Source organism: Mustela nigripes, chromosome 3 (assembly GCF_022355385.1).
Source record: "Mustela nigripes isolate SB6536 chromosome 3, MUSNIG.SB6536, whole genome shotgun sequence".
NCBI classification, from domain to species: domain Eukaryota; kingdom Metazoa; phylum Chordata; class Mammalia; order Carnivora; family Mustelidae; genus Mustela; species Mustela nigripes.
The window spans coordinates 149,902,103-149,928,879 of NC_081559.1; the positions used below are offsets into that span (position 1 = coordinate 149,902,103).

General features: G+C 33.3%; 1 protein-coding gene across 1 annotated transcript in view; it reads left to right on the top strand.

Moving 5' to 3' along the window:
- CNBD1 (cyclic nucleotide binding domain containing 1) overlaps positions 1 to 26,777 on the top strand; it is a 327,798-nt gene that overhangs the window by 223,872 nt on the left and 77,149 nt on the right. Inside the window, exon 6 of the mRNA XM_059395519.1 lies at positions 1,457 to 1,647. Coding sequence (XP_059251502.1) covers positions 1,457 to 1,647 — 191 coding nt within the window. The remainder of the gene's footprint in view (positions 1 to 1,456; positions 1,648 to 26,777) is intronic.

The window sequence follows — 26,777 nt, forward strand, 5'->3', positions numbered from 1 at the left end:
GATGGAGTCCCGCATCGGGCTCTCTGCTCAGCAGGGAGCCTGCTTCCCCCACTCTCTCTGCCTGCCTTTCTGCCTACTTGTGATCTCTATCAAATAAATACATAAAATCTTTTTTAAAAATCTATACAAAAACAGAATACAAATTTATTTATCAGAATACACATTTCACCCAGCTGCTTTTTTCACCTAGCTGTTTTTTTCACCTATGCAATTGGTCAAAATCATTAACACTCTTACAAAATTTTATTACCTTTTACCTTTACAGTGTTCTTTCTACAATGTAGTTCTCTCATACAGCTCATCTGATAGGTATTTAAAAGCAATGTTTCTACAGTGTTTTCACCATATAGATTCGATGTTTAGTAAGAAGTGATATTGTGCTATCCAGAAAGGAATCTATTTTAAGCTCAGGCATTCAAGCAAACGCAACCCTTGCTTTAAAGAAGACTGAAAATCACTATCCTATAGTCATTGTGTACAGATGATTACCAAGAAAGCCCCACTAATAAAGCACTCATTTAGAAAAAAGCAGAGAAGGCAAGCAGTTGTCATTTTTTAGGAAAACAAAACAAAACAAAACAAAAACCTACAATTGTTCCTAAAAATCAATTGTAAAGTTTCTATTTATTGCAAGATAATAAGCAAAATTTAAGAAAAGTCCTTCTCACAACACTTGAATAATTTGCTCCAATCCTATAAAATAATGTAAACAATTGGAAAATGACATAATCCAGTCCTATGCTCCGATTCTTTAAAAGGTCAGGCTTCAGAAGAACTAGAACAGATTTAAGTCGCATTCAAAATGCTCACAACTGAGTAAACCAACCATACTTACAGGAGCATAGCTAAACTTTAGGAAGATTATGGAGAGTTACAATGTGGAGCAAAAGAAATACTGGAAAAAACTTTTGTTTCTAATAATGATCTCTCTTTCTAAATGAGCGTCTATGAGCAATCATCATCATACCCAGACGAAAGACAAATAAAAATTAATATATATATAGTTACTTATATAAAATAAGCAAAATTGCATTTTTGAGGGGAAGAGAACATTTTAAAAAATTCAAAGAATTTTCTGATCCTTTTTTTCTTAAAATATCTTAAATCTATCAATTGTAACATGTTACCATGGTTCTTTTTCTAGAATCTATCAGTTCCATAAGAGGATCAATTATTATAATTGTCAGAAAAGAATTCTGCAAATATGGAGACATGTTTTTACTATTCTTTTTTGAGTATAGTATTTGAGTATAGTATTTGAGTATAGTGTTCTTTATTCTTATTTGAGTAAATTATTTGTGAATGCCTAACTGCTACATTAGAGTTCTCATTGCATAAACTAAGAGAAATCTACTAAAAGCAAAGCAACTGTAATATGTGTTGTGGTCATGTCTATATCAGAAAACCTGGGAAATAAAGTCAACAGTATAGCTTTTTTGGTTTTGTTTTGTTTCAGTGGTTGGAAATGATGGATTTTATATAATACTGAAAGGTTCAGCTAGACCTCAAACAAAGGTACATAGCAATCTGATTGAAAAAAATGAGTCAACAGCTTCTTTCATACCTCAGCATTTCCAAGGATTTGTCAATGAAGACTTCAAAAACTTTATGCTTGCTGAGATGCACCCACCTTCACGTGATGCAACAGTAAGAAACGAGTCTTTGCTTTTTCCATAAACAACAAAGTATCATTATTATAAAACTTGATCTCTTTCAGATATTTAAATCCAAGTATCTTCAGTGAATTCTTAAGTATTAAATATAAGATATCTTTTAAAAATGAAAATTATACTATTAATATTGAACTTGAAATTTGCTTAAGAAATTTTAATGAGGGATGTCTTTAACAACATACCATCCACTGGCAGGGATTATATAGCGTATTTTGATAACTAGGACAAAGCCAATGTAGTTGGATCACTGAATGAAGAAGAGGGTAGTTTGAGATAAGGGAGAGGGAACAGATGGTTTGAGGAGAGGAAAACAGAGGACAGATCATGAAAGGTCTTTTTGACAAATTAAGAATGCATGCTTATCCTGTTAATCTCAAGAACAACGGTAAAGTGATCAAGGGATTGATTCCTTTACAGTTGTAAGGTTTTACCTGAAGAAAATCCTTGGCTTGTATTTATGATTTTGACACTATCAGCTGGTCAAAAAATTAAAGTTCAATATCTTTCTGGGTCTCTGGATATTCTCCATGGGAATCAAATGTGGTTTGACTAGAATTGTGACTAAGAGAAATCCAGTTTTAGATTTAAGGTGGTCAAGATATTCAGAGTAGAAAAGAGCCAATGAAACCAAATAAAGCCAAACTATTTATCACTATGGACTGAAGTCAAAAAAACCTACAACATTCTCAGAACTAGGATGGATAAAACTATGAAAGAAAGAAAAAGATAAAAAATGATACAATATAAAACCATATGGTTGTTGATCACATGTGAATGGGTAATGTTTCTGATCTTTCTTGATAGAGATGAAAAAGAGTACATTTGCCACTCAATGGCCACATAATATGTACTTGATGCCATTTCAATATGCTTTAGGAAAAAATACCACACTTGGCACAGCAGCTATGATGAGAGCTACTTCTTAGTCCACGTAGTAGACCAAGTAGTAGTCAACTCTAATCTTTCAGAATCTATTTGTTTGTTTGCTCATTTGATGAGGGCAAAACTCATGAATTAAAATGGGAATGTGATGGGACCACCACCTCTGAATTCTGTAGTGGGTCTATGAAGGTAGCACTTATCTGCCATTCTGCCTGGGATGTAGTATTTTTTTCTCCAATTTTGTTGAGGTGTAATTAAAAAATAAAAATTGTATATATGTATCTCACATTTAAATAAAGTGAAATTATCAAAACAATCAAGCTAGTTACCATAGTCATCATGGCACATAATTAACAATCTTTTCGGGATGAGACCACTTAATATCTAACCTCTTAGCAAATTTCAAGCATACAGTACAGTATTGTTGATTTTATTTATTTTTTATTTTTTATTTTTATTTTTTTTAAAGATTTTATTTATTTATTTGACAGAGAGAAATCACAAGTAGATGGAGAGGCAGGCAGAGAGAGAGAGGGAAGCAGGCTCCCCGCTGAGCAGAGAGCCCGATGCAGGACTCGATTCCAGCACCCTGAGATCATGACCTGAGCCGAAGGCAGCGGCTTAACCCACTGAGCCACCCAGGCGCCCCAGTATTGTTGATTTTAGTCCCCATGCTGTACATTAGACCTGTACGATTTACTCATCTTGCATAACTGAAACTTTGAGCAATAGCTTTTCATTTCCTTTAACCCCAGCCCCTGGTAACCAACATTTTACTCTTTGCTCCTATGAGTTTGACTATTTTATATTATACATATAAGTGAGATCCTACAAAATTTGTCTTTCTATGTCTGGCTGATTTCACTTAACATACTGTCCTCAAGATTCATCCATGTTGTAGCAGTTGAGATCTTCTTTATCCATTCATCCATGCATAGACCTTTAAATTATTTCCATATCTTGGCTATTGTGACTAATGCTGCAATGAACATGGGAATACAGATATTTCTTAGAAATCGTTTTATTTATTTATTTATTTATTCATTCATTTCATTTCTTTTCATTTCATTAGTTGTCTACACAGAAGTGAGATTGCTGGATTGTATGGTAGTTCTATTTTTAAGTTTCTTGGGGAAACTCTACACTGTATTCAATAATGGTTGTACTAATTTACATTTCTACAAACCGTGTACAGGTGTTCTCTTTCCTCCACATCTTGGTCAATACCTTTTGTCTGTTTGATGGTAACCATTCTAAGAGGTGTAAAGTGACGACTCATTGTGGTTTTGATTTGTTTTTTTCCTTGTAATTAGTGATGTTGAACACTTTCATATACCTGTTGGTCATTTGTATGTCTTCTTTTGAGAGAGAGAGATGGTTATTTAGATTCTTTTCTCACTTTTTAAATTGAGTTGTGCTTCTTATATATTTTGGATATATGTTAATCTCATCCAGATAAATGGTTTGCAAATATTTTCTCCTATTCTGTAGGTTGCCTTACACTATGTCATTTTTTTCTTCTTGCTGTGCAAAATAGACAAGTCTCACTTGTTCTCTGTACTTTTGGTGTCATATCCAAAAATCATTGCCTAAAACAAGGTCAAGAAGATTTCTGTTTTCTTCTAAGAGTTTTATGGTTTCGGGTCTTATCTTAAAACTTTAACCCATTTTGAGATGATATTTGTATATGATGTGAGATAAGAATCCATGTTTATTGCTCTGCATATGGATATCTAGTTTTCCTAACATTTACTGATGAGACTATCCTTTACTCAGTATGTTTCTTGGTACTCTTGCAGAAGATCAGAAACCCTAACTGCATGGATTTATTTCTGAGATATCTATTCTGTTCCACTGGTCTACATGTCTGCTTTTATGCCAGTAGCATATTGTTTTAATTATCATAGCTTTATAATGTAATTTGAGATCAAGAAATGTAATGCCTTTGTTCTTTGAGTATGGCTTTTTAAAATTTCACATATAAATGATATCATACAGTTTTTGTCTTTAGGCTTATGTCACTTAGCGTAATGTCCTCAAGGTCCATCCATGTCACAAATGACAGTATTTTTTTCTTTCTCATGACTGAATAACATTCAATTATATAGATAACATATCTTCTTTCTTATTCATCCATTGGCAGATAAAGGTTGTTTCCATATTTTGGGTATTGAGAATAATGTGATAATAAACATGGAAGTTTAGATATCTCTTCAATATCTTGTCTTCATTTCTTTTGGGTTTATACCCAGAAGTGGAATTACTGAATTATATGGTAGTTCTATTTTTAACTGTTTTGAGGAAGTTACATATTGCTTTACATATTGGCTGAACCAATTGCTATTACTACCAACATTGTATAAGGGTTTATTTTTTTCCATAGCCTCACCAACACATGTTATCTCTTGTCTTCTTGAGGATAGCCATTCTGTTACAATGTTTGAAGTGATTTCCTATTCTGGCTTTGATTTGCATTTCCCTGATGATTAGGTATGTTGAGCATCTTTTGTGTATTTATTGGCCACTCAGTTGTCTTTGGAAAAATATCTAGTTCTTCTGCCCATTTTAAATAAGATTGTGTTTAATTGTTGTTGTCATTGAGTTGTAGGAGTCCCTTATATATTTTGGATATTAACTCCTTATCTGATATATGGTTTACAAATATTTTCTCTCATGTGTTTTGTCTTTCATTTTGTTGATGGTTTCTTTTGCTGTTAAGAAGCTTTTCAGTTTTGATATAGTCCCACTTGTTGATTTTCACTTTTGTTGCATTTGCTTTTGATATTGTATCCAAGAAAATGATTGTCAAGATCAATGTGAAGAAGTTTCTTTCCTATGTTTTCTTCTAGGAGTTTTAAGATATCAGATCCTATCTTTTAGTCTAATTTTTGTGAATAAGGTAAGATTCCAATTTCATTTTTTTGCATGTGTTTATTCAGTTTTCCCAGCCCTACGTGTTGAAAAGACTATTGTTTCCCCCACTAAATGTTCTTGGTACCCTTGGCAAATATTAGTTGACTATATATGTGGGAGTTTATTTCTGAGCTCTCTATTATACTATTATAATTACTGTAAGTTTATCATATGATTTGAAATCAGGAAGTGTAATGACTCCAGCTTTTTTCTTTTTTAGGATGCTTTTGGCTATTTGGGATCTTCTGTAATTTCACAGAAAGTTGAGGATTATAAACAGATAATTTATCTTCCTTCCCTCCTATTTTCATGTCTTTTCTTTCTTTGTTCCTCCTCTTCTCTCCCTTCCCCTTTTCATCATCGGTGGTAGTGGTGGTGGTGGTGGTGGTCTTCTTCTTCTGTTCTGCTTCTGCTTCTACTTCTACTTCTCTTCTTCCTCTTCCCCACCCCCCCTTCTTCCTCTTCATCTTCCATTCAATTTCTTTGTCTAGGAATTCAGACTATGTTAAATGGAAATGGCAAGCCTGGATATTCTTCCTTGAACTAGATACTAGAAAAAAATCTTCAAGATTTTCCTTCATTGATTATACTGTTAGCTATTAGCATTTTTTATACAGCCTTTATTTTGTTGAGGTACATTCCTTCTATAGTTCACTGTTGATCATGAATGGATGTTGAATTTGTCAAATGTTTTTTCTGTATCTATTAACATGATCATGTTAATTAATGAAAACCCTTTAATTCTACTGTGGTGAATCACATTGTATAATTTATGAATATTGAGCCATCCCTGCATTCCAGGGATAAAATTCACTTGGTTACAGTGTATAATCCTTTCAGGGTACTGTGGAATTTATTTTATTTAGGTTTGTTTTTGTTTTTGTGCTTATATTATTCAGGGATATTGGCCCAAGTTTTCTTTCCTAATTGTGTCTTTGGCTTTAATATCAGAGTGGTGTTGGCCTCATAAAATGAGTTTGGAAGTGACCTTTCTTCTATTTTTTTGGAAGAGTTTTAAGAATGGTTGGTATCCTTTCTGAATGTTTGATAGAGTTCACTTATGAAGTTATTCTGTCTTGGGCTTTTCATACTGGGAGGTTTTTGATTACTGATTCAGTCTCCTTATTTGTTACCCATCTGCTCAGGCTGCTATTTGTCTGATTTACTTTTCTAAAAATATATCCATTTTTTTCTAGGTTACTCAATTTGTTGGCATATAACTGTTCATATTAGTCTTTAATAAGCCTTCTTATTTCTGAACCATCCGTTGTAATAATTCCTCTTTCATTTTTGATTTTATATATTTAAAACTTCTCTTTTTTCCTTAGGGTAAGAGTTTGTCAATTTTATCTTTTTTAAAAGAAAACCTTAGTTTTATTGATTTTTAAATTTTTTTTATCCTCTATTTGGTTTATTTCTGATCTAATCTTCATAATTTTCTTCCTTCAGCTAACTTTGGGCTCAGTTTGTTCTTATTCTAGTTCCTTAAGGCATAAAGTTAATTTGAAATCTTTTAAATATAAGCATTTAGCATTATGAATATTCTTTTTAGGACTGCTTTTGCTACATCCCATAAGTTTGGTATGTGATGTGGATTCTTTTGTTTTTTGTTTTTTTGTCTTGAGATTTTTTTTTTAATTGCCTTTTTTTTGTGTGTGTGTGGTTAAAGTAAATCGATGATTTTGCTCGGAACGAATTGCACTAAAGACACACGATAAAGTAGGGTTGCTACATTTGGTAATGTTTCATAAACAAAAGTATTTTAGGTATGGGCAGAATGGCACAGGTTCAAACGCTAGAGCTGGTGGGTCTCTGGAGAGTTACAGGTCTTTTTTGTGCCAAGTGAGGTGGCTCTGAAAAGAGCCTTTGGTTTACGACGTGGTCAGGTGGTCCGGAGGCAGCTCACTGGCAGAAGGTGTACCTGATGACTGCCTTGCTGGTCTGAGACATGGCGCACTTGTTTTGATTTCTTTTTTGACCAGTGGTTGGTGAAATATGTTGTTTGGTTTTTACATATTTGTGTATTCTCCTGTCTCTTTATAGTTATTGATTTCTAATTGCATTTCATTGTTGTTGAAAAATATATTTGTAATGATTGTGACCTAACACGTGATCTATCCTAGGAACATTCCTTGTGCATTTGAGAAGACTATACTGCTGTTGGGTGAAAGTTCTGTGTATGTCTGTTAGGTCCATTTAGTTTATAGTGTTGCTCAAGTCAGCTCTTCGCTGAAATTTTCTGTGTGGATGCTCTGTCCACTTCTGAATGTGGGCTATTAAAGTCCATTATTATATGTGTCCTTAAATCTAAAGTAGTATCTCATTGAGTATTATTGGTTCTTGTTTTATTTTGATCTCTTCAGCCACTCTGTGTTTTTTTATTGGGGGATTTGATCCATTTACATTTAAAGTGCTAATGATGAGAGGATTTACTATTGCATTTTATTAATTGTTTTCTTTCTGTTTGGTAGTTGTTTACTGTCATCATCATTTGTTATTTGATGATATTTTCATAGTGATTTACTTTGATTCTTTTCTCTTTATCTTTTGTGTATCACTAAATATCTTGTAATTTCATTTCTTAAATTGATAACAATTTAACTTCAATCACATAGAAAGTCTCTACACTTTCACCCCTCCCCTACTTTGTGTACTTGTAGTCAGAGTTTACTTCTTCTTATATTGTGTATCCCTTAACAGTTTTTTGTGGTTATAGTTATTTTTAATATTTTTGTTTTTAAACTTTTATATTCGGATTTGAAGAAATTTTTATTCCACCATTACCATGTTGCCTTATTTTGTATTTGACTGTATGTTTACCTGTATCAGTGAGAGTTATGCTTTCATGTGCTTTCACATTGCTGTTTAGCATGCCTTTCTTTCAATTTGAAGAAATTCTTTTAGCAGTTCTTCTAAGGTGTGTCTAGTGGTGATGAACTTCCTCATTTTTGACAGATATGGTCATTGGCAGGTTGTTATTTGTTTGTTTGTTTGTTTTTTGGTACCAGAAATATATTGTTCTACTCTCTCCTGATAATCTTTAGTGTGATAAATTGCTTTCCTCTTGCTATTTTCAAAACCATCTTTGTCTTTGACTTGAAAATTTAATCATAGTATGTCTTGATAGAGACCTCTTTATATTCAGCCTACTTGGGTTCTTTCTGCTTCTCAAATCTTGATGTCTTCCTTCTCCATTCTTTGGAAGTTTTTGGTCATTATTTATTTAAGTAGGCTTTCTGTACCCTCCTCGGATTAGGGTAAGTGTGTGGTAATGGCTCTGGGTCCAAGGTGTCCATGTGCCAATACTCAAAGAGCTATGGAGGTGCTAGCTCTGGAAGCACAAAGTAGCTCCAATTCCAGGGAAGCCCGGCAGTGTTGGCTCTGTTGTGTCCAACAGGTGCGTCCACACTGGCAAGTACTGTAGAGGTCCTCAGTGGTGAAGGATGATAATGTCATCTGCTCTTCTTTACACCCACCAGAGAATTCACCATGGAGAGGATTTCTCTTGGCACTGAGCTATGCTGGCCTGGGGAATGAGGTGACACAGGTGAAATGTTTCCTTCCTTTTTCTATATGGTCATTCTTGTTTTTTGTGCTTTGGTGGTGTGTTGCAGCATCTTAATTATATTCCAGCATTCTCTCACAGCTATTTTCATTTGAAGATAGTTGCTAAATCCCCCCCCTTTTTTTTTTGAGGGAATTAGGACCTCTTAGCCTGCAATCATGATGATGTCTGTGATACTGTTTTAATTTACTGTGTTGGCTTAAGTTGAAGAGGGTAGGAAGAGGACTGTCTCATGGGCTTCCACATAAACTTCCTTAATAAGAGCTCTTGTCACGAAGACCAAGAAACCAATGTAAGGGCTCTACCATGTCTCCATTCAAATTATACACTTAAGGCCCATGGAAATTGCCATGAGGTAGGTCTATGGACCCCATGGAGTTACTGAAAACTAGACCTAGGTGAAAACTCCATTTTTAAATGCATTCTCCATGTTTCTCATGTAACAGGTGGTCATTGTGACACTTAAAGTATTCAGATTTTATTTATTTATTCATTTATCTATTTATTTATTTATTTTGTATTCAGATTTTAAAGCCATTATTCCATGTTTTAGGTTCAACAGAATACTTGCTTGGGCTGTGACTACAACCTTATCTTGAGATATGCTATCCTTATAATTAAATACTAGGCCCACTACTCAGCTTTTTCTGTCTTCCAACTATAGAAGAGGAGATTTCATTTATATCCTGTCATGGAGCCCTTGAATTGCATACTTCACCTTAAGCTGATGATTGATTTTATTCAACCTTTTCAGTCTTTCTCCAGTGTATTGATATCACCAAGCAATAGTCATTCTATTCTGTGGTTCTTAAAATTACTCATCCCCCAATATCTCAAAGGTCTGAAATATTGTAATTTCCTGTGCATTCTCATCTGCCAATACCCCATTCCTGTTCAAAACCATTAAAAGTTTTATCAGTTGTAGTGCTACAGTATGCCAGGGACTATCAGTACTACAGTGATAGATTTTTATTGCCAACTGGCTGACAGGCAGTTCACAGTTCTAAAGTCCCTTTTTTTTTTTCTACTTCTGATAGAGTATTTTGAAAAAATAGGATAGAAATAAAGGCAGTTAATTTCATTAACGGTTAGCAAGGCTTTTAAGTCTGCTGAAGAAGAAGTATGTGATTACTAACTACAATTTATTTCAGATTGCTAAAAATTTAAATTATCCTTCCCCTGTAAGAAATGTAAGTTTTAAGACATGTTGCTCTTTGCCTAATTTTAGTAACTGTACTTATTTATTTATTTATTTAATAGGACATTAACAAATAAAAATATTATGACTCTCAAAGGTTTGTTCTAAGGAGAGTTTTTTTTAATTTTTCTCAAATAGAAGGTTATTTTTTTTTCCTCTTTCTATTTGGCTTCTTTGCCATTATTTGCTTTTTTTTATTATGTTTACCAGAGAATCAAACACTATGAAGAAAAAAAAAAGGTAATGATATCTTTACTCTTCAATTTAAACTTCTAACAGTTTTATAAACAAGTGAGCATTATCTGAGTATAATGAACATTGGTGATAAAATACAGTTTAAGGATCAAGTTCATTTTTCATTAGATACAAACTCCTGTCCTTCCTCCATGCTATCAATGTAAACTGGACTAAAAAAAATTAGTGTGACACAAGTATATATAGCAAGAATGTTTGGTTTTGCTTTTCTTAAAATTGATTTGTACATTAAAAGCAAAATATTTTTCTATTATATTGTTTTAGATAATGAAAGGAGAGAAAAAATTATATTCCTTTACAAGACCACCAATTTAATGATTCTAAGTATTTTAAAGTTTTTTTTTTAAAGTTTTAAATTCATTTTATCCTTTCTAATTTTTCAAAGATCAAAGAAAATCAAATTTCTTTTGAGTCATCTCATGGTATAATGATAACACACACACATGCGAGTAACCATATTTTATACTTTACAAACTTTTGTATTTAATATATATATACATTTAATATATATATACATTTCTATGCCCTATCTTTTATTAAAATGTATTTCTGACATTATAAAATTTAGCAACAATTAAAGAGCAAATATTTAAGTTGAAGAAACAGTAGTTATTAAAAGAAATTTCCAGTTAATTAATAGAAGTTTTCTTTTAAAAATGCACATTTGAGGGACGCCTGGGTGGCTCAGTTGGTTAAGCAGCTGCCTTCGGCTAAGGTCATGATCCCAGGGTCCTGGGATCGAGTCCCGCATCGGGATCCTTGCTCGGCAGGGAGCCTGCTTCTCCCTCTGCCTCTGCCTGCCTCTCTGTCTGCCTGTGCTCACTCGCTCTCTCTCCCTCTGTCTCTGACAAATAAATAAATAAAATCTTTAAAAAAAATAAAAATGCACATTTGAAATCACGTGAAGAGAAATTCATTTATTTAAAAAATGTGTATTAAAAAAGTTGAACACAGTAGAGTGAAATTATAAAATAGCTTTATTTCTTTTTCATACTGAAGTTTTTAAACAGGCCGTGTAGCATTATTCTTCTCTGCTTTCTGGATAAAATCTCAGATCCTATGTATTAACCCAAATAACTGCATTTTTTTATATACTAAAATTTCCAATCCTGTCTTCATATCAAAATTTCGAACTGCTGCTGTTTGAAGGCACAGGCTGTGCCTTATTGTGCCATAATTCTGCAGTGGGGAAAGGGGTTATTCCTGTTTTTTAACTGTGCATCCCATTCAACTTACTAGATGCTTTTTCAGGCTCCTGTCTGCCAGAATCAAGAAGGAAAGGAGGGTGGATATTAGAGGTAAAATTCTATGGTTATCCTTTGTGATTTGATGTCCAAATGCAGTCTTTTATATATTCTTTTTCCTGTAACTCCCTGGAAGAGTGCTCTTTCCTATAGGGGACTATTTAATTCATCCATGGCTTCAGGTAGTGGAAGACCTACCAGCCTTTCTTTTACATCAGTTTACATATTCTGGCAATTCTCCAGTTTTATTCTTTTCTCTGGGCAGTCCTACACTGGTTAACTCTTGTGAGCCCTCCTGGCTGATGGGAGAGGGAGAATCACATACTTCCTCTATCAAATTCCTATCTCATCACTTTGATTCCCCAGGAGAGAGGACAAAGTCAGAAAGGAGAAGACTGTGGGACTCTGACAAAGTCTCACCCAACAAGCATTGTCATCAGTTTCCTGATCTCAGCTTATAATCTCTTGAGTTAGAAAGTGAGCTAAAGTTCACAAAACTGATTTTACAATTTTTAAATATCTGTGCAAGTTCTGCAGACTTAAATCCTTGTTACTCTGAAACAACAGGAAAAAAGTACTTTCACAATAAGAAAATTTCACCAAGCACTCTGTTACACAAATAGCTATCATCTCTCTAGCCTTTATATAAATAAATTTTATTTTATACAATTTAAAATTATAAAAACATAAGGTTAACATTCTGGGAAAATTCTTGGAAAAATTCCACTTAATAGTCTATGTTTCATTGGTATACATAAAACATCCCATTTTATTTATATATGTGTGTGTGTATATATATATATATATATGTAATAAAATTCATATGTAATAAAATATGTGCTTATCCACAACACATAGAACATTAAATGCAGATGTCCCAATTGTTACTTATTATATATTCTGTAATCATATATAGCTTATTATATTTATATTACATATTATATAATTATATATATCCTATTACATATATATAATAAGATGTTATGATATACACATAAGATACATATAATTCATAGAATGCATCAGGGCACATTTTCTATTTTCTTATTTACACAGAAATTTTACATATACTTTTATTTTTTTCTTGAAACCCACTACAATTTGGCAAAAGCTATGATATTGAATTGTAGCTCTTTACCATGTGTGTTTTGGTATATAAAAAATCAGTTTTAAAAAGTTAGCTTTTAGAAGAAAAGGTTTTTTTTCGATACTACAGATTCACAGTTAAATTCATGAGTTTTATTAAGTACTTACACTATGTAAGTTTTTTTGTGTTTTAAGTGCTGTAGTGGGTTTATGATACAATCTTGAAATGACTTCAGATGTAGATTTGGGAATTGTGTACAAAGAAATATGATATTCAAACCACAAAAATAAATAAAGACTCTGATAAAAAAACAGTATTAAAAAGAAAGGGCTGAATTCAAGGAGCAAATTTGATTAATTTCATACTTCAAAAGATGAAAAGAGCCACCAAAGAACCCAGAAAAAGAGCAGAACTAGAACTATGAAGGGTCCTAGAACCCAAGGGAGAAGATGATTTCCAAAAAGGTGAGATGATTGAATAGTCATTGACATTTTGAGGCCCTTTCTTAACAATAAGAGCTTTGCATGGAGATTCTTGCCTGGTTTTATCTTTTGACCTATTGTGAGCATTTGTTAGATGACTTGATAGCACCCTAGATGGGAGAAAATAAGTTTCCCTTGAATATGTATATTTTAACTAATAAAGTTCAAACATTTAATCTGAGAATTTTTTTTTAATGCTCTTCTTTAGCAAGTTAGCTCATTAAATCTAAAAATAAGACATGAGGGACTTAACTAATTATACATTATTATTTAGCAGGTTGGACGGTTTGCTGCCTTGATAATTCTTACAAAACTAGTATTTCTCAATAATAAAAATTATAAATCATAAAATATTTATTTTTATCTCATCCTCCTGCTCTTATTAATATTGAGACAATGGTATTCTATTCATGTCTCTCATTGATCTAGCTCTTTGTTTTTGGATTTTGGTAAGCATGTCTCCAAGCAGGCGTACAAATCAAAACACACACACACACACACCCTATTATTTGACAATATTGTGGTGGAGCCAAGGATTACTGAAATGAAACCTGAGAAATTCTCCTTATCTGTAATAGGGAAACAAAACCAACTCTTATTACAAGAACAGGAAAGATAGTACATGATTAAGTGGAAGTTGGTTTTGACTAGGACTATGGTATTTGGAGGAAGAGCAAGTTCCTTGTCAGTTAGAGTGGCCAGGAACATGTCATGAAGTTAAGGAGCTTGAGTTATGTCTCTAAATAGAGTTAGTTTATAAATCAATGACGAGAGGCACTATCCCTTTATTTTATGGAATTCTATAGAATAGAACATATATTGAAGGAGTCACCTTGCTCACATGGTGTGGCCTTATGCAGTGACTATGATAACACCACTCTAAGAACACAAGTAATGGAGTCAGACCATACTTTATAGCTCTGGAAATGAACAATTTACTAAGACACTATGCTTCAGTTTCCTTATCTGTTAAAACTGAGCTTAGTAATAATACCTACCTCAGAGATCATTGTATTAAATGAGATTATATAAGCCTGAGAACAATGTCTAGCACATTATAAGAACTGAATTTTAACCTACAATTATTATTATTGGTGTTTTTACTTTTCATTCCATCTTTTTTTAATACCAATTTTATCTTCAAACTCTCCTTAATTCTTCTTTCATTATTATTTTTTTAAAAAGATTTATTTATTTGATAAAGGGAGAAAGAGTGAGCAGTGGCGAGGGGAGAGTGTGAGGGCGAAAGAATCTTAAGCAGACTCCATACTGAGTGCATAGCACCATGCAAGGCTTGATCCCAAGACCCAGAGACCATGACCTGAGCCAAAACCAAAAGTCAGCTACTCAACCAACTCCACCACCCAGGCACCCCATGGGCTCTCCTTATTTCTTGCCAATACATTGTGACCACCACAATCTTATATGAAGGATATCCAATATATGAAACCCCTCATTTCACCATCCAAATTGTCACTAGAATGACTTTTGTAAAAGTCATATATGATTATGTTGCTCCCTTGCATAAAATGCTTCAGTCCCTTCTAGTCACTTTTACGATAAAATTTAAATTTCTTTGCATGGGTTTCAAAGACCTTCATGAATGAATTCACCTGTCCAGTGCACCTTTTTTCCCCAGCCATGAAGAACTACTTATAGATCACTGAAGGTTTTTTTTGTCTCCATGCCTCTGTACATCTTGTTTCCTGTGCCTGCAATGACATGCTCTTGTTTTTTTTTTTTTTCAAACACTTTCATGCATTCTCAAAAAACTCACCAAGTTTCCTTTCTCTGACAAAATAGTCTCTCACTTTCCCCTGTGCCCTGATTTATTTTGTGTAAGCCCCTAGATTGTGGTGTTGGTTTTTGTCATGTGACTTTTTAATTTGTTATGTTTTTGTTTTCATTCTACTGTAAACTCATTGAAATTAATCTAATCTTTATACCCCTTTTCCATAGGTGTAGTGATTGACATAGATATTGACATAGATTGACATAGATATTGACATTGTTTAAAGCAAAGGCATTTATAAGGGGATGACTAAGAGAATGAATAAGTGAGTAAATGGAAATACTCCAAGTAGGAAAACCAATATGAACAGGGAGAGATAATATGGACAGTGAGGAAAACTTACGGTCTTTAGGAATGAAAATGTTACAGATAAACTTAGGCAGGCTCAGTAAGTTTGTAGTTCATCTTTAGAGTCAATGGGAAGAATTCATCTTTGATGAAAGGATAGTAAGGAACTATACTAATCACTTGAAAAGAATGTTAATTTTATACATTTTAGATTAACCTGACAGTTCATGGTATACGCTGGTGTATTTTGATTATTAGTATTTTCAAGAGATTTGATGTATGCTCACAGAAAGCTAATCTTTATAATATTTTGAGCAAATTTAATATTTTCATGTTAGAGTCAATGGACTTCCTTGCTTATTTAATCACTTTGCTCTGTGTCAGGATGTGATTTTAAAATTAAACATTTCCTCTCCCAAAGAATGTCTTAATAAATTTTGCACTAAAAATAAACAACCTAACTAATATATGATTGATATTCATAATGGATAGAAAAGTTAAGACTTAAGTGGAAATAATCCTTGTCTTTGCTCTACATTTTTTAATAAAAAATTATGAGCATTCAGGTCTTGATCTCAGGGGTTGTGAATTCAGGCCCCACATTGGGTTCTATGCTGGGTTCAGGGCTTACTGAAAAAAAAAATAAGAAATTATGAGTATTTTAAAGAAACAATCAATTCCTGTCTTCTGGGTTCCATTAATTCTTCATTTGAATATGAAAATGACAATGCTATGTTTTGAATATTTACCAGCTTTTTAAAAAAAGCAGAGGAGTATTGTATACTTTATGTGTGAAAAGTCATTTTGTCTTCTGTGGTAGAGTGGATTTATTTGCATAAGGCCCTGAGACACTTCCACCTAATTAGACTCTATTGGGATGATCATTTTCCAAGTCTGACACATAAAGGTGGTCTTCCTTGGCAATAAATTTACTCAATGTATCAGGAATTAAGTATTTTCATTCCTACTTAAGAACATCTCTCTTGAGTACATTTTCAGATGTTATAAGGATGGGAGTAGAAGCTTGTACAATATGGAGACATTGTGTTTTTCTTTCCTCCTTGCCTTTGCCTCTAAATCAGCTCACAGCTACTTCCCTTCTGTGCTCCCCTATTTACTGAGTCAGTCCTTTCTCACTTCCGTGGTTTGTTTGTTAGAATTAATTAGCTTCTCATTCATTTGTTAGGTTATAAAGAAGCTTAGTCAGTTTTCCAGTTGGGGTATCTGGCTAATTCATAATCTTAACTCATCTTTGGATCTTGGTTTAACATGATTATGTGTAAACATCAGTGCTTTCTGTACAGGATTTAGTTTTGTTGTGGCTATCTAGCTTTGTCACAATCTCCAAAATTTAATATTACTACTTTGAAGGAGATCTCTGTGTTGTAGGTACTTAGATGATGACAGAATGTATAGAACACCTGTAATGTAATACATTCATACCATAATATATACATTCACACTAAAAGGAAACTATACTTACAAGAAAGAGAAGGTAGAGATTAAGGGAAATACTAAGTGCAATTTGAAATAATAGTAAAAGTGTGATAAAAATGATAAAAGAATCTAGTATGAGACAGTTCTAGACTTGAAGCCTGTCTCTGCTATTTACTGGCTGTTTGACCTTGGATATGCTCCTTAATTTTTCTAAAGGCTTTTGTTCCTCTTTTCTACCTCACTTCCTCCCTTCCTCCTTTCCTTCTTTCCTTCATTCCTTCCTCTTTACTTCTTTCTTTCTTTCTATTTATTTTAGGGAGAGAGAAAGAGCATGCACACATGAGTGAGCAGGGGATGAGGCAAAAGAGGAGGAGAGAGAATCTCAAGCAGATGCCACATCAAGCATGGAGCCTCATAAGGAGCTCAATCTCACAACCCTGAGATCTTGACCTGAGCTGAAACCAAGAGTTAGTTGCTCAACCCACTGAGCCACCCATGTGCCCTGTTTCTTTATTTCTAAGATAAATTTACTGGTAGTAATAGTACTATCAACATCTTCCAAGTAGTGTTCTTTTAAGGATGAAATAATATGATACGTGAAAGTGCTTAACACACAATAAGGGCTTAATGTTGTTTTTTATTATTATGCATTAACAGTATATATGAATTGCCAAATAAACTTTGTAGGCAACAAATAATTATTTAAGAGTCTAAAGGAAAGAGTAGTAGCTTTGGCAGGCAATAGATTAAAAAAAGGGAAGGGGGGAGAGGTTGAGTGAGCCTGGTGGTGGGTATTAAGGAGGGCACATATTGCATGGAGTACTGGGTGTAGTGCATGAACAATGAATCTTGGAACACTGAAAAAGTAAAATTAAATTAAAAAATAGATTTTAAAAGTTAAATTTAAAATGGATAGTCATAACATATTAAAGGAAGTATTTTCTATGGTTAATAAAGGCTGCTAGGACAACTAAGTCAGAATTCACCAAATATTCGACAAAATTCTGTTAGTGTCAATGAATTAACTAGAATGATAAATCCATCTAAGGAAACAATTTGGGGGTAGGGCTAGAAAAATAGGTAGGAGAGTAGTGGATCTTGTATTTGAAGTTTAAGGGGTTCATACTTAAATTGGACATTGCATAAAATTATGGACATTGACTTATAACCACAATTGCTTTGAACACAAAAATTTATATAAGGTATAGTTTTGAAAGAATAATAATAGAAGTACTTAGCATGGTGTCTGGTACATGAAGATGGAAGAATAATTATGTGATCACTATTGTGGCCTGAAGTAATATTATGAGGACATGAATACAGTGATTAAATTCTTAGCATGTGCCCGTGTAAATCAAATAATTAAATAATATACCAGTACAGTGCATAAAGAAAACAAAATGATATTTATTTGCAATCATTTGGAGGGCTTTAATTATACCATTTATATTCTTGTTAAAATAGGAAAAGGCAAGGGTTCTACCTCCCTTTGTAATAGTATAAATTGGATAACTAGAGATAATGAGCACATATGCATAATATAATGGTTGCTGCAGAAATTTAATTGATATTTATATTAATTTCTATGTTTTTTTAAAAGATTCTTATTTATTTATTTGACAGATAGAGATCACAAATAGGCAGAGAGACAGAGAGAGAAAGGAGGAAGCAGGCTCCCTGCTGAACAGAGAGCCCGATGCGGGGCTTGATCCCAGGATCCTGGGATCATGACCTGAGCTGAAGGCAGAGACTTTAACCCACTGAGGCACCCAGGCGCCCCTAATTTCTATGTTTTATGGGAATTGATCCACACTTTAAAGTCTTCCTTATTGGTTTATATCATTAGTTAGATAGTCAGTCGATAATAAGCTGTGTGAGTAAGAAGTAGGTGATAGGGGTTGTGGCGGTCAGAGTTTGTTAAAACCAGTTTGCTGCCAGTATGCATGTATCTTTAATTTAGAGTGAAAATATTTGGGGTAAGTTAATAACTCTACTATTAAATCCTAATTTTTCAGTCTCCCAACTGCAAAATATTTCTAATCTGTGTTATCAGCACAGAGTATATCTTTCTTACCTGAGAGTAATTGAGACGTGAGTGTCTTATTCATACTGTCCAATACATTTCAGATTTTATCAGATATTTGGGAAAAAATGGGGGTGACTTCAGAGGCATTGATAAATGTTTGTTCCCACAGTATAAATAATGCACCTCTCTTATAAGGCAGTTGAATAATAACTGAATAACTGAATAACTGCAATAACAATTTCATCTCTAGACCCAGAATAAAACTCAACCAATAATTTCAAATGGGAATTTATTCCAATTAATTTTAAGTTCTGAGCCCAGAAGGGTATTGGAATATTCAGAAGAGTAAAGAGAAAATCGTGTTTGATAAAGATAATGGTTTGTCTTTAGGTATCTAAATCTGCTTCCAGATTTCTGAGAATGGGTACTGCCTAACTGGGTTCTGGGTATATTATTCTCTAAGTTACCCTCATTCTTTTTCTTTCATTTATCCATATCACGTTGCTCCTCAGGGATTCAGTCCCAGTCCAGACTTCTATTAATCCCCTCCATCTCTATCTCATTTATTCACATATTGTTTTGAATGTTTCTTTGCTGTTATCTTAGATGTTGTTCTCTCCAGATGCCTAAAGAAACTGCCAAATGAAGTTCACCCCCAATGTGAAGGTGACTTCTTTGGAATCAGGGAGCTTATTTTTTCTGATGCCTGTACTATAGTATTCCAGAAAATTTTTTTTAAGACTTTATTTATTTATTTGACATAGAGAGATATCACAAGTAGACAGAGAGGCAGGCAAAGAGAGAAGGGAAAGCAGGCTTCCCGTCAAGCAGAGAGCCTGATGTGGAGTTCAATCCCAGGACCCTGAGACCATGACTTGAGCCAAAGGCAGAGGCTTAACCCACTGAGCCACCGAGGTGCTCCGTATTCCAGAAATTTTTAAGGTTTTCAATAAGAAAACCTTAAATTAAATTCAGTTTAATCAAGGAGAGACTTTAAAATATCAAAGATGAACTATGAAATGAGTTTTGATTCAATTAAATTGCAAATGATGCAGGATTTCATCTCCAATGATTTAAAATTCCTGTTTTTATATACTGCATTTATTATATCTAAATTGGTATGTTTAAAACATATGCAGTTATTTTCTTAAAAATGAAATGTGATTACTGGAATATTTGGAAGTTAAAAATTAGAAAGTCACATAGGAAATATTTTTGCTATAATAATGGAATTGAAACAACATCTAGGTGGCTCTCCAGCATTTAAAAATTTAATAGAGATATCTTGTGATTTATTTAAAACATAAAGATATTTCTTATCATTACTACATGTAGTGGTCTTTTATTTTTACAGAGGGTTAGAATGTGTTGTGTAACTGGTAAAGATCAGGTCATAGAACATTTACCACTATTGGAAAATAAATTAGAGAAAGAATGAAAACTATACTATCTATAAGATGTTCTTACAGCTCTTCTATTAAAAAAGCAATTAAAGAGAGATGTTTATTAGTACATATTAAGTCTGTTTACCAGTAATTTTTTAATAACATTATAAAAGGACTTCATACAGCAGCATTAATTCAAATATATTTTACTTCAGAAACATATAGTTATTTGAATTAAAGCTTTCAATTTGTTTTATATTCTATTGATCATTTTTTTAGAAAGACTATTTCTCATTTGACTAGAATTTTGAAGACATCAAAATATATTCAAGTATAATATTGTTTTTCTTACCTATTTTTAATAGTGGATTTAAGGAACTTGTGTGATAATTTCAACTTTATATAGGATTTAAAATAGGTGTTAATTTTATAACATTTATTTGGAGGTAGAGAACTATTTATAGTTTCTTGTTTGTAGGTATTTGCATGTCTTCTATGTAATGCCTGCCTCATATTGTGCTTATTTTACCTTTAAGTTTTTCCTTGTCCTTTTGCTTATTAATTTGTAAGATCTTTGATTTAGTGACTTAACTTTTTTCTATTACCTGTATTGCATATATGATCTTCCAATCTATTTTTTTGCTCATGCTTTTACTTTATGGTTCTTTTACCATTACAGGTATATCAATTTTTATGTTATCAAATATATTGATTTTTGTCTTAAAAGCCTCTGAGTTCCTCTGTCACCATGATTTTATAAAAATGTTTGAAAAAATTTTTTTCAATCCATACCTTTGTTGATTCTATTTTTACATTTAGAGATTTTGAAGATCTCAAATGTATTTTTCTTTCTTTCTTTTTTTTAAGATTTCATTTATTTATTTGTCAGAGAAAGAAAGAAAGAACAAGCAGGGGGAGAGGCAGCAGAAGGAGAAGTAGACCCTAATGACCAAGGAGCCAGATGCAGGGCTGGATCCCAGGGTCCTGGGATCCTGACCTGAGCAGAAGACAGACACTTAACCAACTGAGCCACCCAGGCACGCATCCTTTTTTTTCTCAAATGTATTTTTCATGTGGTTTGCAAAGTAACTTTGTTGTTTTTCAATGGGAGCCCCATTGGCCCAACACAACCACTAAATTTCCAAATAATTGCGATTTGTTTGACTTCCTCTTTGTTTTGAAAATTATTTTTTACAAACTTTTTAAAATTTTGGTTGCGTCATTATATTCCTTGCTATTATACCCATTTTTTGTGTGCTTGATTTGTCAAATTCTGAAAATGTTCTATTAAAAGTATCCAAATGACACCGCATGTTAATGAAATAGTAGTCATAATTTTAAGTGTTTTTAATATACTCTTAAATTGAACATTTTCAAATTTTCTCTTCTCCCAAGTACTTTTGGAAGATTTACTATTTATATATGTATTTTAGTAATGTTTACTTTCCCATCATTAATAACATGAACGATGACAAGTGTGCTAATAATTACTGAATGTTTATCATATGCCAGGTTTTTATTTAAAACTCTTAATAGGGATTAAATAATTAAATATTTTGATCATGTAATAAAAAATAACTGTGAATTAGGCATTTTGTTTTTATTCTATTTTGTAATTAAAAAAAAAAGCCAAAGTAACAAAAAATCAAGTAAACTCAAATATATTGCTCAAAAATGGTGGGATTTGGACTCAAACCTAGACAGTCTGGTTTTGAAGCCTAAGCATTTAAGCACAGCTTTCTTTAACCTATCCTAATAATCACATTTTTATCTTTCATTATAGCTTCCACTTTTTCTCCTTGAGATATGTTAGAATTTGCATTCAGTACTTCTCAGCTATCTTTCATTATTTAAAAAAAATTCACTAATGATTATATTTCTTAGGAGTTTTGCTTTTTAATGTAAATGCTCCTCAATTTAATTTCCAGATTACAAATTCAGTTTTAGAACTGTCTCTTTTTTCAGTTCCTCTACTAAATTTGCTAAATTTGAAAAATTATGTTTGAATCCAGAAACTCTTTTGCTTCTATCATTGTATCTGCTTTAAAAAAATTACATTTTTAAAAAAGTTTTAATTTTGCTAAGAGCAAATTGAGCCGAATTGAGAGGAAAGTACCCTTTTACCCCACACATACATATCTTCTTCCATTATCAACATCACCCACAAAATTGATACACTTGTTACAATTGATGAGCCTACATTGACACAGGAAATCACCCAAAGTATTTTACACCCATTACATTTTTTAGAAAGATTTTTATTTATTTGAGAAAGAGTGAGAGGGGGAGAGATCACAGAGGAAGAGGGAGAAGCAGACTCATTGCTGAGTAAGGAGCCCAATGTGAAGCTCGATTCCGGTACCCCAGGATCATGAACCTAAGGCAGCCACTTAACTAACTGAGTCACCCAGGCACCGCACCTATTACATTTTTAATTAATGTTTTCCTGGACTTTTTAATTTATTCTATCTTAAGGGGCAGTTCACTTCTGTGTGATGAGGTCATTGACATAGTTTGTCCATCCTAGGTTCCTCGAGCAGCTTCTGCAATTGCAGATGGTCATACCAAACTTCTTGAAAATAGTGTATTAGGAAAGCAACTTTCTTACTTTTTGAATGTCTGTAACTTGTTCTCATTCCCACCCAAAATGTTAACAGTAAATGCCCCTGACACACTTCAGTACCACCACCATGCAAACACCCCTTTTCAGCTCATGTTTTCAAGATGATGCTTTACATTAAAAAAGAAAGAAAGAAAGAAAGAAAGAAAGAAAGAAAGAAAGAAAGAAAGAAAGAAAGAAAACAATATTCTCATCAGAGCATTAAGCAGGAGAAGGCATCCCAGCTGCCATTATTTCCCAGGTATATATTTTGAGTAAGTACATAGATCTCTTATTTGTAAGATTCACTTTTACAACTCACACTATTAAATAAAAGTAATTATTCACGTAAAATGGGTTCATTTTTTTAGAAATCCAGCAGATTCTTGGACTGCTGTGTCATAGTTACAGGTCTGCTTTACTTTGGTGCCTATTTCACCTGTAGAGAGGTTTCCAGAAATAATGCCTTCAGGTTGTAGTTCTTTTATTTATTTTTTTTTGCAACTATCTTGGACTTCTTCACTACTTTGCTATTTAAATTTTTCTAACAGACACAGAATGAGGAAATGATGAGGGTTAAGGTAGTGACAAACCTGTTCGGTAATTTTCCCACTACTTCTAAAATAAGCTAATTTACATTCTTTTTGTTTCTCAAGTCATTATTTCCATGATGTCTTTTGGTTATTGATCATACTGGGAATGGAAACTGATCATACTGGGAAGCTATAGGATTTAATTTTTAGCAAACTAGATCATGCAATAACTTCTAGAATTTTTACATTAGCTCAATTTTTTAATATGTTGTCACTTTTTGAATACAGAAATTTTTTTCTTACAGTTGAAATCCAAGTTATGAAATGTGTTTAGAGAATTTGGTCTTACCCTCTGTATCAGTTAAGATTTTTCAATGTATATAATCTAAACCCTTATCAGTAATGGTTTAAGCAATAAGTGTATTTATTATGTTACATAAGGGAAGTCTGGAGATAGATGGCTCAGTGATTATTAATATAGAGCCATAACAATGTCACCTGGATGCAGGAACTTGCCCATCTCTCCATCCTGCCATCCCTAGAATGCTGGCTTTCTTCTTCAGATTTGTCTCTCAATTGTTACTTTTCCAGGCATGGAGTGGGGGATGGTTCTTCATCATGTGTCCTTTTATCAGTGAAGAAAACATTTTCACAAAATACACACAAAGCACAGACTTCCACTTCTTTCTCATTGGCCAGACAGGGTCATAGGTCCACGCTATGGTCAGAATTATTTGTATCCCCTCAAAATGTGTAAGTTGAAATACTCTTTCCCAAAGTGATGATATTAGTAGGTATGGACTATAGGAAATGATTAAATTATGAGGGAAGAGCCCTTTGAATGAGATTGGTGACATTATAAAAGAGGCTTCAGAGACATTTATTGACCCTTCCTATATATGAAGATATAGCAATAAATCTGCAATCCAGAAAGCTCTCAACTAACCGTGCTTGTGCCCTGATCTTGGACTTCCACATTCCAGAACTGTGAGCAGCAATTTCTACTGCTAATTTCTAATAAGCCACCCAATCTATGGTATTTTGTTATAACATCCCAAATGGATTAAGACATTTCACTTTTCAACTGAAAATTGACAAAGTTGAATGTGATCACCATTTATAAGCTTAGAGCAATCAAGATTCAGATCCAAGAGCTTAGTCATTATCTCTGGGCGCTTTGTAGCCTGATGCCTGAACAAAATCAGGCTTAGCAAACAAGGCAGGACTGAGGAATTGCTATTGAGTGAGTGAATATGTTTCTGACACAAAATTCTCAAGAGTTAGTTTGACATTATGCAAGGTAATTTAATCATTCGGCAGATTGGCAAAACTATAAAAACAGGACACGTGAGACCCTTGGTGTAATTTCAGTTCTCTAGCTTTTGTGGTATTATCTTCCTAGTATTTTGAATGTTGAATATGGTTGGTGTTTTTGTTATATGACATTCTTTCTTAGAAACTGAATTGACCGCTTCTGTCTAAGTACCATTTACTGTTTATTCTTTTCAAATTCTATGGTAGTACTCCAAGGCAGGTGGCTATAAATATGTTTCATCAAACAGTTTTTTCTAAATTTACTCCTTAGTCATTTTAGGACCACTAAGGACAAAGTTTGGGTAGAACATTTCATTGCTGCCCACAGTGGCACCCATATCTTATGTCAAGAAGAACCCTTTTGTATTTATCTTTTAATATTCTTCTTAGTAAGATTTCTTGAAGTAAATACTTTTCTAATATTGTGGGGGTTAAGTATATTTGAAAAGCATCATTATAGAATCTATCTTGATTATAATCTGATGAGCAGATTATGTATTCCCACCTAAACTGATAATAACATCAGTGTTTTTGATAGAACAACAAATACATAAAAACATTTAAATTAGACTAAGTTCCTAGTCTGACATTCATTTCTACTTTTTCCTTGCTGCTATAGCCAGAGTTATATACATTATTATGATAAATATGGTTCAACTGTAGTTCAAGGTATACTGGGTTTTATACAGAAAAAGGAAAAATCTTTTTCCATTTTGTGTTTACATAAATGTGAAACAAGGTATACTTTTTCTTTATATTCAGTTCAATGAAATTGGTTGACTAACATCAAACAATGATAATTGACTTTCAATATTTTGTTATTATATAGTAGGAGTTTTAACATTATTCAAAATCAATTGTGATTTTATTTCAATGATTATATTTACATGAAGAAAAGCAATTTCATATCTAGACTCTGTAGACTTCTTTATAATCAGAGAAATAGTTATTTTACTTAAAGAATAAGTTAATAGAAGCACATAATTTATTTTTTCCACTGTTTTTTTTAATGTAGTTAATTCAACAAACCTTAAATAAGCATCCACTGTGTGCTATATATTGACTGCTGAGTACTGGTGAAGCAAAAATGAATTTGACATTCTTATCTTTAAGTTTAAAATCTAATATACAGTATTTATAAGCTCCTTAGATGTGGGGAGTCTAAAACTTAGAGGAATTTTTTTTCTTGGCTCTGAAGAGCTTACAGTCTGGTGGGGGCTCAATATATGTACACATACAAATTAAATGACAATATGAGATAGTCCCTATTCAAGTGTGTAATAACTGGAACACAAAGTTGGATAGTATGTCACCGGTGGAGTAGATTTTTATGGGCTGAGTTTCAAATAATGCCTGTTGATAAGGGGGATCTTATGATGTCTTTAAAGGATAAGTGAGATTTGATTATATAGAAAAGAGAGAGGGCACATAAATTTTCTGTGTAGAATCCTATCTTAAGCAATGGTTTAGAAATGAAAATGAGCAAGCATCCGGGATGTGCAGAGTTCAGGAAACTCAGTGGTGAATGAACAAAAAGCAGATCTGGAGAAGGGGAAAAGAGAGAGAAATTAGTAAGGTAGGGCTAAGCCTGATATTCAAGGCCAGTTTAAAGGATAAGCTGAAAATCTAAGGCAATGAGTTTCCTCTTCCTTTCTCTTAGTCATCAGAACCAGTCTCCCGTTCTTTTCTACCTTCCTCTCTACCCTGAGGCTAGCCTGTAGGTATTAAATCCAAGGGCTTTTTTTCCCCACTGATCTACAGTTGGATTTAGTCCAGGAAGGGGACCAGTGGGAGATCAGAAGGAGGTAGGTGAGTGGAGCTATGTGTATTTATTCCCTGGTTCCTTGTCTGCAGTGTCACTGACTGAATCTCTCACCTGAAGGTCACAGCTCTGATCAAATGATCCTCACAACACAGCTCTCCAAGCCTTTAAGTTCTCCTCTCTTCTCAGGCCTAGGAGAGATGTGCTCTGCCCTTCTTAACCCCAGGTTATGACACTATCCATTCTGGTTTCCAATACCCTTAATAAGTAGTTCTGTTAGAAGAAGTCATGGCCAGCTATTGGAAAAGTCAGAGGCCTGCCCTGGCAGTACTCCAAAACAAA